General features: G+C 41.4%; 1 protein-coding gene across 1 annotated transcript in view; it reads left to right on the top strand.

Moving 5' to 3' along the window:
- CPS1 (carbamoyl-phosphate synthase 1) overlaps positions 1–18,191 on the top strand; it is a 92,259-nt gene extending 74,068 nt beyond the window's left edge. Inside the window, exons 29-38 of the mRNA XM_065637724.1 lie at positions 11–88; positions 1,109–1,216; positions 2,440–2,529; positions 3,906–4,076; positions 6,740–6,814; positions 9,803–9,901; positions 14,282–14,341; positions 15,291–15,403; positions 15,942–16,071; positions 17,327–18,191. Coding sequence (XP_065493796.1) covers positions 11–88; positions 1,109–1,216; positions 2,440–2,529; positions 3,906–4,076; positions 6,740–6,814; positions 9,803–9,901; positions 14,282–14,341; positions 15,291–15,403; positions 15,942–16,071; positions 17,327–17,425 — 1,023 coding nt within the window. The 3' untranslated portion in view covers positions 17,426–18,191. The remainder of the gene's footprint in view (positions 1–10; positions 89–1,108; positions 1,217–2,439; positions 2,530–3,905; positions 4,077–6,739; positions 6,815–9,802; positions 9,902–14,281; positions 14,342–15,290; positions 15,404–15,941; positions 16,072–17,326) is intronic.
- Positions 18,192–18,504: the final 313 nt, after the last annotated feature.

The following is an 18,504-nucleotide window of genomic DNA, read 5'->3' as shown; positions in this document are numbered from 1 at the left end:
TTGGTGACAGGATCATCCTGTGGTACTCACTAAATTTATCGAAGATGCCCGTGAGGTGGAAATGGATGCTGTAGCCAAGGCAGGAAGAGTAAGAACTTTGATTTTCTTTAATATTAAACTTTTTTTCCCTTCAGAATTGGAGACTTGCAAAAATATGTGGTTTGAATGATTTACTATACGGCCATAGTTTCATGCTGAGATGAGTAAAGAAACATGAAAAGATGAACTCAGGTTCAAAAACATCATACTTGTAAAGCTCAACCTACCTTATCGTATGCATCTAAATAGTTCCTTTATTAAGCAATATTTAATCATGTGAATTAGAATATAATTTTTCACTGGATACACAAGTCACTGGCTTCACAAATGACTTTCATCACAATTGTATCAGCATGTGTTACAATATTACCACAGTTGTTTTATTATTACAACTTCACTTTGCATTTCATTACTAATCAAAGACAGTTCTTACCAAAAAAATCACAAGCTTCTTATTTAACAGAAGTATTCTGTTTTCGGTCTTCATTTTTAACCAGCAGAAAAGATCGCTTTTTTGGTGTTGAGGCAGTGCACCTTGATACAATTAATTCAATTTAAATCCTTAGGCCTCAATTTCCTCTGCTCACTTTTCTGCATGACTAAAACACCACAAAAGAGTGGGAAAAAAAAATGTAAAAATTATTGTGTTAGGCCATATTTGTTTCTGCTAGGAAATGACAACTATTTTGTGTTCATGGCAAGCAGAAGTTAGAGAGCTGGTTTAAAGCCTAACTAACTTTTACCTTCTGAGTCAACATGTGTTGGAGAGAAGAAGGATGCCTTAGGATCTCCAGAGTGTGGTAGGTTTTCATGATGTTTGCAGTTTGCTTTACTGCAATATGGAAGACACTAACGTGATCCCCTTGTTCATATGCCTTGTGTCTGCTTTAGGCCTATTCTCCTCAACATCTTGTGTGATTCCCTTTTTTTTCCCCTGTCTGTATCCTCTTTTGGATACATCTCTGTTCAGAAGACTGTGCTGGGCTGTACTTAGCAGAGGACACGGAGATGGGAGACAGCTCATGAGAGAGGATGCGGTGACCAACTGCTCTCTTGTTGCTGTCTGCAGGTGATCTCACATGCTATTTCGGAGCATGTGGAGGATGCAGGTGTTCACTCTGGAGATGCCACCCTCATGCTACCTGCACAGACTATTAGCCAAGGGGCCTTGGAGAAGGTAGGTGTTGCACTAGCGCTGATAAGAGAATAGAAAACAAGAGTTTGCATCTACTTTCCCCTTTTGCTTGGAAGAACTCCATCACCAAAGGAGAAACCAAATCACTTATGTTTTTTATAGGCCAGTATGAAATGTGCAAACGTAGGATGTCATTGTGCCCCCTGCGGTTAGCTATCCTATACATAAGATCATCTGAACTGTATCCCATTAATTTAAGCAATAGATATACGTACTTTCAAACCCACTGGATTTTTTTGTTTCATTGGTTTAGGACCAGCTTCCGTAGCAGCAGAGAAGTGTCTAATCCATATGTATGCCATGGTTCATTTCCACTTCCTCTTCTCTCACAATCCTTAAATGATTACATCAGGTGTATGACTTTCTAGCCTCCTCCCTTTTCTGGAAAGGATATCAGGATGAACAAACCTCACCTAAACTCGACGTTTTTCCCTTTCAAGAATAAACCTAGTGATACAGAGTTAATTGTCAAAATGTGTTATCTAAAAGAAATGTGCCATCTCCTATGATATGATCCTGGAAAGGATTTGCTTGGAAGCTAACAAGAGCAGTAATGCAATGGTCTGTGCTTCAGCTCTACAAGAATGTCGAGGGCCTCGTTTCTGAAAATAGTCATCTTCTGGAGCAAAACTATTCAAACCCTTGTGCTGAAATGGCACATGATTTCTTGACAAACTTAGAAAATACAACCATAGTGTTTTGTCCCAATTTGTTTCTGAGTGTTTCTACTGACACACCTCCCGCTGGTTTGTGATGGGACAGGCATGTTGGTGAAAGCCTCTTGGGACACTTGTAAAACGAAGTGGAAAATCTCAAATGACAAAACATTCATTATTTCACCAAGAAAGGTATAGAGACTCCAGTGTGCAGTGTAGCAATTCCTACAGACAGGGCAGGCTTTTATTCTCTCTTTCTCTCTCTTTCCCTTGTTTTCTCACACACACAAAGCTGCTTTTTTACTTCTGCCCTCAAATGGCACTTCACACTCTACATTGCCGAGCAAATTAAACATGTTTGCTTCTGAAAGATAATGCTGTTGCCAAAATGAAGGCATAGACAAAAAATATGGTAGGGCAGAGAGATGTGACTTTTAAAGGAATCCACATGTGAGGTGATTTATTGACATGATGCTGTCTATTTTGTGGGATTTAATTATTTGTTTTATGTATATATATACACACATTTTTATTTATGTATTTTTGTAGGTAAAAGCTGCTACAAAAAAGATTGCAAAGGCCTTTGCCATCACTGGTCCATTCAACATTCAGTTTTTGGTGCGAGGCAACGATGTGTTGGTAAGAAATCTTTTAATTGTTGGAGGAATTCAGGCTCTGCTCTGGGTAGTGAGGTGTATGGCTCCTGCAGTCCCTGCTGTGAAAACTCGGTGGCAGTAGCAGTGGTGCGTTTCTAACCTGCCTTGCCTGATGATGTGTGGGTCACCCGTGCCACCCTGGTCACGCAGCTGTCCCTGCCCGTGTGGGAGGGAGCATCCTCCCCTCCCTATGCAGTGCAGCCATGGGGGGTGAGGTGAGCCTGGCTGTGTTGTCTCTCAGCAGTAGCTTTGTTTCATTGTGGACTGTTGTCCTTCCCAAAATCATCAGTTTTGAATTAGATGGACAGCACTGGGCCTGCGCCTCATCCTATGAACTGAATATCTTTGCTTTTAGATCTCTGATATCCTTGCTCATCTTTAGCTATTTCAATCATTAAAATAAGCCTTCCAAGTCATCAGAAAGAAAGCAAGGCAGTTTAAGTGTTTAAGTCTTTAATATAAGCCATTAAGATGGTTACCTAAATAGTGTAGCCATAGTAGCTATAAGTAACAGAAGTACAGGAGATGTCTGACCCTTTATGGGTAACAGCTGGCTAATGGAAGAAGGTCAGAAGAATGTGAGCAGAGTATGACTGAGGAAATGGTGAATGGAAAGAAAACATGCATGGTAGAGATGCATTATTGGTGAATGATCCTGTTTGGGCTGTTAGTCGAGAAAAATCTACTTACCGTTCTTCACCTTTGTTCTGTTTCACATGTAGTTATTCAGAAACTCCACAAAGGGACAGAATGGAGTTCTTCCTTCCTTGCTTTCCCTCAGCTGTGCTTGCTTTTTCTCTGGATAGCACCTTTTTTCCATTCTGTCTTAACTTACCTGTTCTTATCCCCCTTCACTTCCCCTTCATTCTCACTTACAGCAATTCTTTTACTATTGTTCTCCCTGGTGGCTTCTCAGCAGGATACAGAACTTCTTTGTTTCTTGCTTGGGTCACTGAATGACTTCGGCCTACAGATGAGGAAAGTCAATAAAGGTAGTCCAGTTATTCACAGAGTGCCATTACCATGGAAAAAGAACAAGGTGGGCTTCTAAAGATTGTACCTAATGCCAAGTTTCCACACCTCTTGAACATTAACTTATGGTATAGTACAACACATTTTCCAAAGTTCTAATTTTCAGACAATAGAGATGAAACGGCTGCAGAACACCAGACTCCTTGTATCTCAAGCTGGCCACTACCCATCCCTCCTCGCTGTTTGTAACATCAAACATGATTTCTGTGCAGTCTGAAGAGCATCTCTGCCAGGAGGAGTAAGGACTGATTTCCAGACATGTGAATCAATCTATTTCTTCACCACAGAGTGCCTGACCCTGCTGTTTCTCTTTTTTAATCCCGTCAGGTGATAGAGTGCAACTTGCGGGCTTCACGCTCCTTCCCTTTTGTGTCAAAGACTCTGGGTGTGGACTTCATCGACATAGCCACAAAAGTCATGATTGGAAAAGAGGTTAACGAGTCATCCCTCCCCACGCTGGAACATCCCATTATTCCCTCTAAATATGTTGGGATTAAGGTATAGTTTTCAAAAGAGCCCCAAAAAAACCCACAACAGAACCAGCACCTAGCACGTTAATAGGCAATTAGTACTTCAATGCCCAGAGAGAACAATTTGCTCATTGGACAAAGGCCAAATTGACCTTTTGCAGTTTCTGTTAAGATGATGTACATTGGGAAAAAATGTACAGGGAAAAAAAATCAAAGGAAAATTTTCCGGTGATTATTGGCAAAATCAGTCTCTGTTTATTTCTTTCTTCTGTCCTACTCTAAATCATGTTTATGAACTGCATAATAAATATGCGCATGCAGAATTGAACACTGAAGTTCAGGCTATTTCATAATACTACTTAATATATGTGTGGACATGTACAGATTTGTGTTTCGAGTGCCTCCCAGATTTTATCTTCGGGATCAGTGACATGGGCCATTGAATGCATAGAATCCCTTTATATGCACCACCAGTTAAAATGAGGGCGAAAGTCTCAGATCCTTTGATTTCACTGTGGCTAAGATTTTACTTTTCATAATTACTAAGCTTTATATAGCACCCAAGATACCGAAGTGGACTGTAGGTATTTTTGAATGCTTAGTCAAAGAAAAAAAAATAAAGTTCCTCATCATAACAATCTGGAACACCAGTGCAGAAAATACAATGGATAATGAGAACTGTTTGTACAGAAACTTTCAAGCTTTAATAGGTTCCAAATCAAGTGAAAATTGAGGAAATGTAAAACACCTAACATCTTTCTGCTAATAAAATATTGATACCTATTGTAATGCAAGCCAAATCTGTGGCCCAGGCCAGCTCAGGTTATTGGCAAGCCAGTCAGTCTAGAAATAGCTTTACATTTTATTTTGATGCCACAGATAAGCATTATCTGAAATTCTAATCTGAGACTTTTTAATTTTTTAAGTCTCGATTTTTTTAATATAAATTTCTATTATATAGACAAGGGGCTTCTGCACTGTTGTTAGCTAAACTGTCAAGAGTTTTGTCTCTCCTGGGAATGCTGGCTGCAGAGTGGAAAACCCAACTACATTCTTGAAGATTTCACTACAAAGCCTTTTATACTGCTTGTGTTCTGTGCGGATTTACCAAATACAAAAAGCCTGCTAATGCCTTTAAAAATCCTAAACTTTGAAAAACATTCCAGTTAAACCTGGTTCTCGTCATTCAGGCATCATATCTTCTGTCCTCTTACGTTTTTATTGCTAGGAATATATGCATGGAAATGGGATTTTGTTTCTTCAGCAGTTCTTAAATGCTCTGAAAAGAGAATATGAAACTCTTCTGTCTCAACGTAGCTGGTCTTTTGCGGATTTGGAGTCCCACCGCTTCAGCTTTAGTGACTGAAATTTTGTTTGTTGTGTTTGCTTGCAGAGTGACACAAGTATCATGGCCTGACCAAGATTAAATCCTGGATAGAGCAGGACTGACTATGTTTTAAATAGGATTTATTTGCACTACCAGAGTCTGCTCCTGCTGATGCATTTTCATGTTCATGGCAGATGAAAGTTAGGGAGCTGGTGGAAAGCTGGTGCCTTGTTGCCTTTCAGACAATATTTCTATTAAAAATAATGCACCTTGACTGACATATCTCAGCTTGAGACTGCAGGCTTGGCCACTGTAAAAATTTTCTCTTTACTTATGGAAGAAGCAAACTGATCTAAAAGTCACGAAGACACATGACTTTTTTTGTGAAACCCTTCACAGTGAATTTCTGCTGTCACATTTTAGTTGGTCGTTGTTAGGTGTCATGAAACAGCAGCTGTCCTGTCTGCAGTGTTACCCTCAGAGACTTCCAGAACAGAATTCTATCTTTGGATTTAAAAATAGATTATTTGTAAAGCAGCAAGGATGCTGTCTTTGTGCAAATACCATTAGTAGTTTAAGGGGTAGAGAAGCCCTATAGAAAATTATTCCTTAACAGAAAATTTGTTCGATGTTTGCCACATGTGGTCATTGGCTCTTTAACAGAGTGTTTCTTTCTCTCCTATTTTTTTTAAGGTCAAATTAGACAAAAGAAGTCAGACCGCAGTGACTGAAGTCTCCAGATAATGATAGGGATCAGGAGTTTTAATATTTTCATACAAAAGAAAAAAAAGTTATGGGTTTGTATTTTGGGGGGAAGAGGGAAAATCTGAAAATCACATGCAAATTTTCATCTGGTTTACTCCAAAAGAGTGTATTGTGGAATGGTTTGATTCCTGTGTATGAAAATTTTTTGTTGGAGAACAGTTTTCTCAGTAAAACTGACTGGCTTCAGACAGTATCTCTCCTTGTTTCATAAATTAGATCCTTCACAGCCTTTCTGTTTTAAAATGTGTCGTAAAAAAGATAGTGGGCTACCACAGATTAGCAATCTGCCATCAGAGTGTGAGCAAGCCTGTAAGAGTCAGAAGGATGATTTATTGGTGAAATACATGTTTACTTGTTCCAGTCCATCATCAAGATTTTGGGGCAACTCATTTGCCAAGTGCTCCTTTGCTTAGCAGCCTTGACCAGTGCTTTTTTTTTGATTAATTCATGTCTGTCTCTTTCTGTCACTTCCAAGTATAACTGGATGTTGAGGGTTTTTGGTTGTTTTTGGTTTGTTTGTAGGTTGGTTGGTTGGTTTGTTTTAAATGATCCATTAAATTTTCGTTCTCTTTCCTCCTCCCCTCTCTTTCTTTCACCAGGCCCCAATGTTTTCTTGGTCCCGGCTGAGAGATGCTGACCCTGTTCTCCGATGTGAAATGGCCTCTACTGGGGAGGTATCTTTCAGATTTGCTATTTTTTTTTTAAAACCAAGTTGCCTTTAAACATCATGAATCTTTGAAAGTGATCTTATTACTGCCTGAATCATGATGGCATCTGTAGCTGCTTCAGAAAATTGAAAACATCTTTCTTAGCTGTAAAAAAACACATTGTCCTGTGAAATCCAGTTTATTCAGCCACTGGATGTCCCTCTTTACCTGCATGTCAGCTGCCTGAGTTGGACCTGGTTGATGTGACAGCCTGAAATGAGTTTATCTGAGAGCCGTCGGGTTCTGGGAGGTTCTCAGTGCATCAGTCCATTTTATGAATCACCTGCTTCTAGACAGATAAGCACTTACAGCTTTCAAACCCCGCCATCGGCACATGCCAGAACAGCAGTATCGAGACTCCAGGCCATGAGTGTTTGGTCTTGGAACATGCTAGTTAGTTAAAGGCAGCAAATATGTGTGGTGTTGTTATTGTTGTTGCCTGGTAACCATGAAGGCATGTCCCAAGGTGCAAAAGGCAAGAAAGAGTGAATAAAATGTGCTGGCTGCAGTGTCGGCTGTCAGTCGGATGAGAGGGAGATGGGGCTCCCTTCCCCTCTCGCTCTGCAGATGGGCTGGGAGGTGCTTCTGAAATGTCTCTTGGTTATGCATGGCACACCGTAAAGGCACAAAGCTGTTCCTCTCCCTGCGCAGGCTCAGCACTCATGGGAACCCTCACCAAGGGGAACAGGTTTCCATCTACGTCACTTGAAGAGATATTAACTCATCTAGAACGAAAGGGTTTGTTCATGAGTTATTGCTGAGCTGTCAATGGCTTCCACAGATATACAGAAGCCATCTGTAATCTTGCTTGCTCTGTTACTTCTAGAAAAGAGTTGCAGTAGCAAGAAACTGGGCTAGACAGCCCGCTTGGGAAGTGATTAAATACTGACACAGTTAGATTAGGCTTAACAGTGCTCTACCATAGCTAGGCAGGTAGCAGAGCCTGGGCCGCTCCGCTTGATATGGACTTGCCTATATCTACATGAGCTGTTTTCATGAGGAAAGACTTATGTTAGTATGAAAAAGCACTATACTCAGATACAAGGTAGCGACAGCCTTAGGTCTCCTACATCTCTTCAGAATTACTTTATTTTGCTCTTCCTAATGTGTGGGAAATGAGTATTGCAGAAGATTTCCTTTCAGTGTAGTTAATGGGCAGAAAAAAGTCAAGTGATTTCCATGACTTCTTTATTTTCAGAACAAAATTGACTATAAGGATACCTCCTCCCCCCCAAAAAAATAATAAAAATGTAACTAAGAGCAAGAATTATTTTACTGAGCTTTGTATGGAGTTAGAGATTATGCTGGTCATAAAGGAGGGATTATTAACTTTTATGATTTGGAAAGATCCATATTCACAAATGCCATAAAATGTGACAGTTATGAAAGTCTTTCTTGTGAGGAAAGTAAGGATAATCACTTGCTTTGGGTAAAATGCTCAGTTATTCCTCAAAGGCATTTTTCACACTCATGGCTTGATTTGGGCTTGAATTTGTCACATCTGTCTGGCAGAGATGTATTTTGCTGGGAGTCATGGTTCCCACAACAGTAGAAGACACAGTGCTGGGGGTCCCTTTGAGTATTGTGGCGGTTCTGACCATGCTGTAATGATAAACATCTCCCAGCAGGCTGCAAACCCCTGGGCCAAGCCTACCAGGCAGGGGACTCTCCACTACCCAAGAAAGTCCAGGACCACGGAACCCTGCAGCCAGATACACTGTAAAACAGACTGGATGCTCAGAAATGAGTTTTTAGAGAAAGGCTGAGATACAAGTTGTCATGATTTTTTTTTTTATCCCTTCCCTTGTGGGATTTTTGTTTGTTTGGTTCTTTTTTTTACTTCAGAAGATCTGGCGAATCATTGTTTGTTCTTCTTACATGATATACTGGTTTCTGCTCACCATGGTAACGGTGAGACCATGAATGTGAGGGCTCACTCTGTGATGGGAAGGACCACAAGAGGAAAATGGAGAGCAATTCTCAATCAGTCCCTTTATCCCATCTGTACGTGTGTGCAGATTTGTTATTTCAAAGAGAAAAATCTGTGACAGTTTCGGCTTCTGTTTTTCGACAAGTGTGGAGCTGTCCAGAGAAAGTGAGGGTTTGGGGGGGTTTTTTTGTTGTTTTTTTTCTTTCCTGTTTTAGCTTTCACAAAAGCTCATGCATTCCTCTTTTTGTCATCAGAATTCCAAACTTTGATAAGGAACACAGTTTAGTTCTACAGAAGATCATTACTGCATGACAGCCTGTAAGCAACTGAGTTCCACAGGCAGTTCTGAATGATGGAGACTGCTAAATGATTTTGATCAATTTCTTTATCAGGCTTTTGTTTATATAAAATAAATTATTATGAATTGGCATGATTGCTTTGTTGTTTTCCCAAGTATATTATTCAACATCCTAGTTGAATTTCATATTAGTTGGATTTCATACATCTGTGGACTTCTAATTGAAAAGCATCTTTATATACCTTGGTTTATCTTCACAAGAAATGCCAGAAGTACCTGACAGCACAAGCACTGTCTTACTCTAGTTTGCAGTGTACACACAGAGAAACGTGCCTGCGTGCAGAACACTCACCGTTAAGCGTTATATAACTTTAAACAATTTGCAGGGCACTCACAAACACTGGAGCAGAGGCTGTGTACAGCATTCCCATAACTCAGTGGAATCAATTGTTGTTGCTCCTCAGTGTGCTGTTTGAAATTAAAGCGTTGCTTATTCCTTCGTTATTGCTTCATTAAAATGATGAGATTTTTCTGCAATGACTCTCTGATTTACTCCCCCTGCCTCCTGCCTGCAGACTCCATGCAAAAGCAGTCTGATTCTGCATGCAGAAGTCAAAAGAACCTGTTCAAAAATTTCATTCCTGTTTTCTTTTCAAAGCAAAGCTATTGGGTTGTGCTTGTTTGGTTTTTTTTCCTCTCATGCCAACTCCTTTGTGCCTTTTCCTAGGTCGCGTGCTTTGGCGAGGATGTGTACACTGCCTTCCAGAAGGCTATGCTTGCTGCAGGGTTTACATTTCCGAAGAAAGGAATTTTGGTTGGAATCCAGGTGAGTCCTAAAAATCAACACTAAGAAAGGACTGACACAGGAAAACTCAGTAACTGTTGCCTTGTTTTCATTCATGTGTTTTTATGGCCTAAATGTGTTTCTCTGCAATCCAACTTGAAGTGCAGTAAGACAATGAGGAATAAACACCATGGAGAGATCTTTACTGGATTCTCTGACTCCTGATAGTTTCTACTGGGAGCTGCAGAAGTATGGGGGCAAACTCGCGTGATTGCTGCAAGCAGAGGCCTGGGATCAGAGTTAGAAACCACCTTCCTGTGGGAACCAAGCCCATAGATGGTCAGTTCAGAGAAACGTCCCAGCTGGAACTCAGAGCCCACTCATTGTTCCCACCCGAATGGGAGCCAGGTCCAGTCCTGACATATAAACTCCTTTCATCTGTACGTTGCCTCTTGCACTTTTGAAACCAGTTCCTCTCCACTCCCCAAAAACAGTGAGACAGTTTCCATACTGCAAAGCTGGGCCTGCTGAGCTTTCCCCGTAGATGCACACATTTCATTCCAGGCAGAGCTGTAGCATCGTCCAACAGTGCAGGAAACGCTCTCTGCTGGCTGCCCAGAGGCATGGCTGCCATTATTCCTTTCCCTGTTTGATGATGGTGTGTGGCCAATATTGTAAGTATCTCAGAAAGGAAGAACCAATGCTACATTTGTGTAGTAATGTTTCTGGTTTCTGTATTTTGCCAGACCCCTCTCCTCTTAGGGGCAGTCTCTCAGACACATGTTCTGCAGTTCCAGTGATTCCATACCACACTAGAACTTGGGCTTTAGGGTTTCATCTCTTGCTGCCAGCATCCCTCAAAATTGTTATATGTGACAGAAAGTTTAAACGGTGTTATTACAGGAATGTCCTCCAGTGCAGTGACTTCTGCAAACAGCCTTTGCGTGAGGGAGTTCCCCATGGGTTTGCCTTAGGAACAGCCCCGCACCATTCATGCTTCTGTATCGGTAAAGAGGATGTGTGTTTCAAGATGAAAAGGTAGCTAGGCAGAAAAGCAAGAAGTGTTGGTTCTTTATCATAGGATAGTTACCAACTGCAGGAGGTACTCAAGTCAGATACACTAGTAAACCTTGAGATGCGTGCGTGTTCCTCAAAACATTCAGACATTTCCACTGCAACTGGAACATTCTCAGGCCTCATAAAAACAACTCATTGCCTCCTGCTATTTCCATGTTGTGCTTATAACAATCTTATGCCCTACATGTCTGCATAAAGCAAATTAGAAGAATAGAATAGATGGATTTTCCTGTCAGGCAGCTGGGGTGTGAAAAATGTGTTGGGCTCTCTGTGCCAGCAGAGGATGTGAAGGAAGTGTGTGAAAAGTGCCCAGAAAGGAACATTACTTCTGCTGACACAGATTACTGCTTAGTCCTTAAACATACACATATGTACACACACCTATGGATTGAAGCTTTTGCTCTAAGTTACCTCAAATTAGCAGAAAAGTCTTTGCTACCTAAAGTTTAAAAGTTCAGTATGAAACTCTGGGCAGTTGGTACTGTATGGCTACTGTATATCTAATCACTTTAGATTTTAAAACAGCATTTTAAAAAGTGGAAAAGAAAATCCGAAAGAAGAAAAAAGGAGAGAGCACAGTGTTTAAAATTTAGTTCTATTTTCCTGATAGCACCTAAAAGGGAACAGGCAGCAAAGAGTAATTTTAGCTATAGAAAGCATTTATGTGGGTTCTGTGTCAGCAGCTGTTAAACCGAGCCAAAGGTTCTTTGTACAAAGGTCTTAAAAAACCAAAACAAACAAAAAACCCCAACAAAACCCACCAACAACAAAAAACCAAACTCCAGAAGCTCAACCCTGCAAACCTTTTAGAAGTAACAAGATTCTGTCCTTTTTAATGAATGGTTTACAGTTTATTTTCTTGCAAAAGAAACTTGAAAACAACAGATCAATCGCTTAAAGGTCTCTCTTCATCTCAGCATATTTCTTAGATAATTGAAGTCCAAAACAAGAAGTGTGAAGTTAATGCTGAGGACCACATATTGCTCCCTCACTGCTCTGGAATTTGTCACCTACCTACTTTTAAATGGTCTGTTTTGAAACAGAGAGGAAATAGTGTCTTGTGAGAAGGGCAGGTTGAAATGCTGACTTAGGCCTGACGTGTAGACTGTGAGTGGTTTTCTCTGAGCGTTCCAGGCTGGAGGAATAGGGAGCCTCTCGCTGCAGAAACAGGAGCCACAAGGTGGGCTGTGAACACCAGCAGCGTTGTTCTCATCTTAATCACAAACACGGGGTCATCTGCCTCAAACTGGCAAACTTGTCAGCGTATTCTCAGAGGAGGAGGACAGGCTCAGAAGGAGAGATACCAGGTCACTCCTTTCCATGATCGCTCAATATTTAAATGTCACTGCTGTGAGGGGGTGACGGGTTGCAGGTCCTTCCCCGGGCAGAGGCCCCTGGCTTTCAAACTGCGGGATGGCTTCTGCAGCTGTCCCGGTGCACTCGGGGCTGGTTCTTGTCAGGAGGACGTACACCGGCCCACTTGCTTGTCTCTGAAGGAGGTGCTATGTTTCATCTGCAGTGGATGGTGAGCTCAAAACACACCCCGCTTTCAGAGGCTTCATTGCTTCACGACTACCAGCTTGCTCTGATTTTCAGACTGGACTTTTAGCTCTTGCAGAGAGGGAAATAAGCCAAATCGTCATGAATTCTACTTCCTTCAAAAGTATCTAGCCTCAAAATATTTAGGTTATTCTGTTTACTGCACCTTTATGTTGAGGTGAGAGAAGGCTGCCTTCAAGAAGGTGAAAGTCAACCAGGTGTAGCTAGCAACAGCAGAGAGAGAGACATCATTTCCCTACAAGTGCTTCACACTGACATTGCACAGGTTGAGGTTCTGCAGGATTTTAAAGGCCCGATGCTCTCCTCGAGTAAATGGAGTACGGCTTTCTTGTTAGACAAATGCATCTCTGCTGGTTTGTGCAAGCTGATAATCTGACCTCTTTTCTTTTCATAATTTGGAGAAATCTATGATGCTGAAACCCTGAGTCTGCCATTAAATAATTTATATTTTATGCAAGAGGAGTTGAAAAGCTCATTTTATTTTCTTTCCTGATTGGGCTATTCAGTGATATCTCCGAGATGGAGTGCATCTGTCTTACATCTGTGCTGGTGACCACGAGATGCGGAAAGCATTGATGGAGTATTTTATTTTTAAATCCCAGCACTCCGAGTCTGTTGTTTCAAGGTAACCTTCTGCCTTGGTTCCTTACACATCAGAATTTTTACATGCTCCACGCTGGATTTGGATACAGAATTCAAGATTATCACAGGAGATGAGCTGGCTTTGTTTTGAGCTGGATCTTTGTGAGAACTGGTATAGCTCCATTGAATTAACTGAGGATGTGGCCCTTTACAAATAGCAATGCATGCTAGCAAATGAGAGAGAGGTCATAAGAAATAGAACTTTTCTGATAAAGGAAAAAGGATAAAATTCTCCTACAATAAATATCTTACACTAAATAAATCTGCTTGTACTTTTCACCTTTAGTAACTAATGGTTTCTTACACGGGTTCTTTCAGCCAGGTTGTAAATCTGAGGCTGCTCCGACGCAAGCTGACAGCTGTAATTTCTTTTCATGGAGAGGCTGTTTTATGTGTCACAAGTGTTCAGTACATATTTGACAGAAGTTTATAATAATGTTGTGAAATTCAGCCCCTCTGACCAGAAGGCAGAACCGTTCTCTCTGACTGGGAAGCTGCCAACCCTGTCACATTGTGTATTTATATTTTCCAGTTAGTGTACAGAATGAGATGGCTTTCAGAATGAGGCTCTTTCTAGAATGCTCAAAAAAACCCCAACCAAACAACCAACCCACAAACAAAACTGTTGACTCCTTCATAGGAAGTCATTCACCCTTCAGAATATCCTTCTGTCACCCATAAAGGTTAAGCCATCAGTAGCTCCAGCAGGGACAAGGGAACTTGCAATAATCCTTCTTCCAAATGGCCAGACCAAGCTAAGGTTAAAAGCAAAGTTTGGCCTGCCTTGGCAGTGAGAAGGGCATGTGTAGCATCTAATCTTTGCATTGCTGTAGCATCCAGAAGAAAGTTATGCTGGGATCAAATTTTCACTCACCTGTTGCTCTGAAATGGCTTGTTCAAATTCAGATGTCTACAGGGTGTCTACAGGTCATCTTATCGTTATTTCTTCTAAATTATGGTGGATCTATGTGCGTTTTATGAGAGAGTCTTTTAAAGGTGCCTTAAGTACCTGAACATTCAGGTCTCAGCACAGAAAGCTGCATTTGCCTCTTAGCACCGTCTAGAGGAGCTTCTTGTTCCCTAACAAAACACTCCTTCCAAGTCCTAGCATTGATGCTCTCTCTAATAAATTTCCTTTTCCAGAAGTCCTTCCACCCCAGATTCCTCAGCGTAGCAGAACTACTGCATGAGGAAGGTTTCAAGGTAGGTGCTTTCAGTTATTTAAAGCTAGAGAATGTTCAAATTCTGAAAGGTACTCAGCCTGCTACAGGAATGAAGAACTTTGGAGTTTATTTGGAGGCAGAGAAAGAAATGAAGTTTTCGAAGTACAAGAGGTATTTTTAGCTGAGTGATCCGTAAAGTCAGCAGGTATCACCCAACTAAACGTTTTCATGATTGTTTAATTCAACAAATAGGACTGAGTCATGAGGGCAAGAACAACCCTGGCTCTGCTATCAGTAGTTCTCCAAGAAACAAAAGTGCCAGCAGGATGCCATGTACAACAGGAGGGGAAGAAGGGGAAGCCTTTGATATGGAGAAGGCCATTACAGTCCTTTATCTTCAGTGATATTCACAAGCTGTGGCATATAAAATTTGTGCTGTTTACATCCCTCTTGTAACTCTTCTGCATCAATTTGCATCCATATCCCTACTGAAAGGTAACTAATAGCATGGCCACAGAAGACTGGCAAGAGCTTTTTAGTATTAAGTATTTAAGTACTGTTTTCCTCAGTGGCTTTAGTATAACTACTGGATTTACAGTTCTGCCTTTCAAAACTTAGTGCTAGGCAAGAGAAAAAAAAAAAGGCAAAAAAATTTTTAGTGATTGAACTTAAGCGCTATTGAAAGTCAGAGGAACTTGGGTTTTCCTAAGCCACTTAACTGCTTCTGGATGTGTTACTACTATTCATTGACTATCATCCACCAGCAAATCACAGGTAATAGAAAGTTGGGAAGGTCATGCTGTTCTTTGTGTGTCTATCTGTATGGAGAGACACCCTCGTGATGAAAATTGCCCTCCAAAATCAGCTCTGACAACCAGGCTATCTGTTGGGTCAGACCCACATGAGTTAAATGAAAAGTCTTGGTATTATGAAGCACAGAGTAAGTAACCCTTTTTTTTTTTTTTTTTTTTTTTCCCCCCCTTTAACAGCTTTATGCCACAGAAGCAACCTCAGACTGGCTCAATGCTAACGGTATCCCAGCAAATCCTGTGGCATGGCCATCACAGGAAAGACAGAGTCCGAGCCTCCCTCCAGTCAGGCGGTAAGAGTAATAGCTTGTCAAATATGTATTAACATCCAGGACAGCAAATACAAAGGGCAAATTGCTGGCCCTGTTGAGATCAATGATAGTGATTTAATGGGACTTCGGATTCAATTCAAAATGTTTGTTTCATCTGATTCTGTCTGGAATTGCCGCAGCAGGGAGGTTTCAGCTTAATTAATGAACATCTCATTGAACAGGCCTATTTAATATGGCTTGGATGTATTGCTCCATGTTGCATTTTAACACAAGGGTATGTGGGACCTGAATATTTAGCTTTTAATGGCAGTCAGTCATGCCTTTAACAGAGTTGTGCTGAGCTGTATGAAGGCTGAATATTGCTTTGTATCACTGAATAGAATAGAAATAAAGCCCAAATTCTTAGTGCCTTAACCCCTCAACCCTCCTTTCTTGGGATGTAAGACTAAACTCAAATGAAAATTTTTCATTATTGTTTACCTGCATGCCTGTGCTATTCAGCATAGATTTTCATTAAGCAAGACACACTGTGATACTGTGTTGTGCATTGTCTCTTCAGGTTGTTAAGAGATGGGATAATAGATCTGGTGATTAACCTGCCTAACAGCAACACCAAGTTTGTCCATGATAATTATGTGATCCGGAGGATGGCTATTGACAGCGGGATTGCTCTGCTCACTAATTTCCAGGTACTTCCCATCTTGTTCTTTCTCCTCTTAGTAATAAGAGCCTTCAGAGCTTTCAAGCACTTGTGACCTTAGATTCCAGTGTGTTTGGACCCTCATTATCTCTGACAAATAATAATGTGCCTGAGAGTCATGGCAACACGATTGCTTGAATGTATTTTCTTTTTGCTACTATACAAAATACATTGCTTGAAGTAAAACAAACAAAAAAGAAAATACTGAGTCCTGTACTGCAGCTGAAGTTGCTGCTATATCAGTTTCACTTAAGAACAAACTTCTTGCACGGGCTTGCCTGTAACAGGTATAAATTATGCATGGGAACAGTTTTTTAAATGGGGTGTTTTTCTAGTATGGTCCTTAAACCAGGATGTAGCTGGGCTTTCTTGAATGATCCTTGGGGCAACATCCAGTTCCAAAGTGCCATCAACATGGAATTGCTGCCTGTCCTGTTGTAGTCCCCAGTTGGCAGTCATTATGTGTTTGTAGCTCCTGACAAACTCCTTTCACGTACTGATAGGGGAAGAGATATGTGGTCATGTGAAGTGGGACTCCAGCTGCCAGCAGTACCTTGACTTCCTTTGCAAGTGGCTTCAACTGTCACAGAAGAGCCTCATCTGGCTCTCATTAAGCACAGCAGCCAAATTCCTCTTGATTTCAGTGGGTGCTGACATGGAACCCAGTGACTTGAACTGGTGTCCAGCTGTGCAAAATCTTCTGTTGTAATTAGAGTGAGGGGAGAGCAGAGAGAATGCCAAGCTGTAAGTTCACCAGCGGGATAATGCCAAACATGATTAGCAGGAATGGGAAACTGAAGACTCACCCTTTGGCTACTAGTGAAACACACACTGAGAACCAGAACAGGAGTCCCCGTCCAAAATTTATTACCACACCTGCTTGATGCATTTCGTTTAACCCTTTTGATTACAGAGTTTAATCTCTTGAGTTTGAGAGAGGAAAGCGATTCTGTGTTCTCTTAAGGGCTTGGTCCATAGGAGGAAACAACAGCTCTCGGTGGGACAGAGCTGTCTTGCCAAAGCAGCCTGGCACCTCTACGTCTCTCCAGCTGGACAGGCAGGCTCCAGAGCGCTGGACCCAACACAGTCACCTAGAAATTGGTATTGATTTGGGTAGACTCAAGGACTGGACCCTCACAGGGCAGTTTCAGGGTGACAGTGTAGAAATGTGGAGCCTGCTCTGTTACTCAGCCTTTGGCAGAAGGCTTTGCAATGCTCAGTCTTCCTCTGCTTTGTATTGACAGGTGACAAAGCTTTTTGCCGAAGCTGTCAAATACTCTGGGAAATTGGACTCCAGGAGTCTCTTCCACTACAGACAGTTTGACAATGAAAACACTGCATAGAAGTTCGTCTCCAACCTGCCATCTGCCTCTGGCACCAGAAAAGAGAGTAGATCTCAGACCATTCATCTGACCATCTTTGCATATATTTTATAGTATCTACACTGTTTTTCCAACTCTCACAAACTAATTCCTAGGCAATACTTGTGATGGCTCATTGGAAAGCTACCCTCTCCTCAGCCTCTCCATCATCTTCTCCCCATTTCCACATAAGATGAAATATTAGTTACTTACTAGAGGAGTAGATCAGACACCACCATGGCAGAGGAGATGAAAGGAGACACAAGTGGTCCTGCATCAGGGTTGTTCTTTTCATAACTAAGCCTGCTCCTCCTTAGAAATGCGTTCCTTAGGTCCATGCTCCCAGCTATTCTCATGCTGGACTACTAGAGCCTGACCCTAAACTCCCATAGAAAGACAAGTAGCTTTCTCTTTCCATTGCTGATTATTGAGGATTCTACAAATTTACATAACAATTAGCCATCCTCCTGCTAGATCCACCTGATGATACCATGGATGTCTGTCATGGTGATAATTGTGATCGCAGCTCTGTGAAGATGGATGGTCATCAATTCTCCATGATTCCCTGCAACAGCTGACAGGCATGATGCAGCTACTTTTTGTTTGGTTTTTAACCCTGGCCAGGAATCATCTTTTTCAGCCTGGGAGAGGAAGGCTGTATGTATGTGTCCTGGAATTGCTTCCAAGTTCTGCTCACTCCTTCAGACTGTTATTATTATTTTTAAAATTCTGGTTCAACATTCTGAATTCAGGCATCTGTCTCTTTATCATAAAGGCATTCTCCCAGCTTTGCGTCTGGCTTCAAAAATGGAGAACTCCCCAAAGACTTCTGTGTGTTGCTGTCCAACATTTTATGCCATGATTGAGGGCATTAAAATTGAATCCTTTCAAAATGAGGTGAAAGTGTTGCAGTGCTTTACCCCTCCCAATTAAGTGACCCCTTTGCTTTCGTTTGAGCCTTCTCTGCTGCTTTTTCAGCTCTGGCAATGCCTGCAAATGCTGTCCACAGAGCAGACACCTACTGTGCCATGTGGTGCATGTCATTGCTTGCTGTCTGCGTG

Source organism: Caloenas nicobarica, chromosome 6 (assembly GCF_036013445.1).
Source record: "Caloenas nicobarica isolate bCalNic1 chromosome 6, bCalNic1.hap1, whole genome shotgun sequence".
NCBI lineage: Eukaryota > Metazoa > Chordata > Aves > Columbiformes > Columbidae > Caloenas > Caloenas nicobarica.
This window is presented reverse-complemented; position numbering and strand designations above follow the sequence as displayed.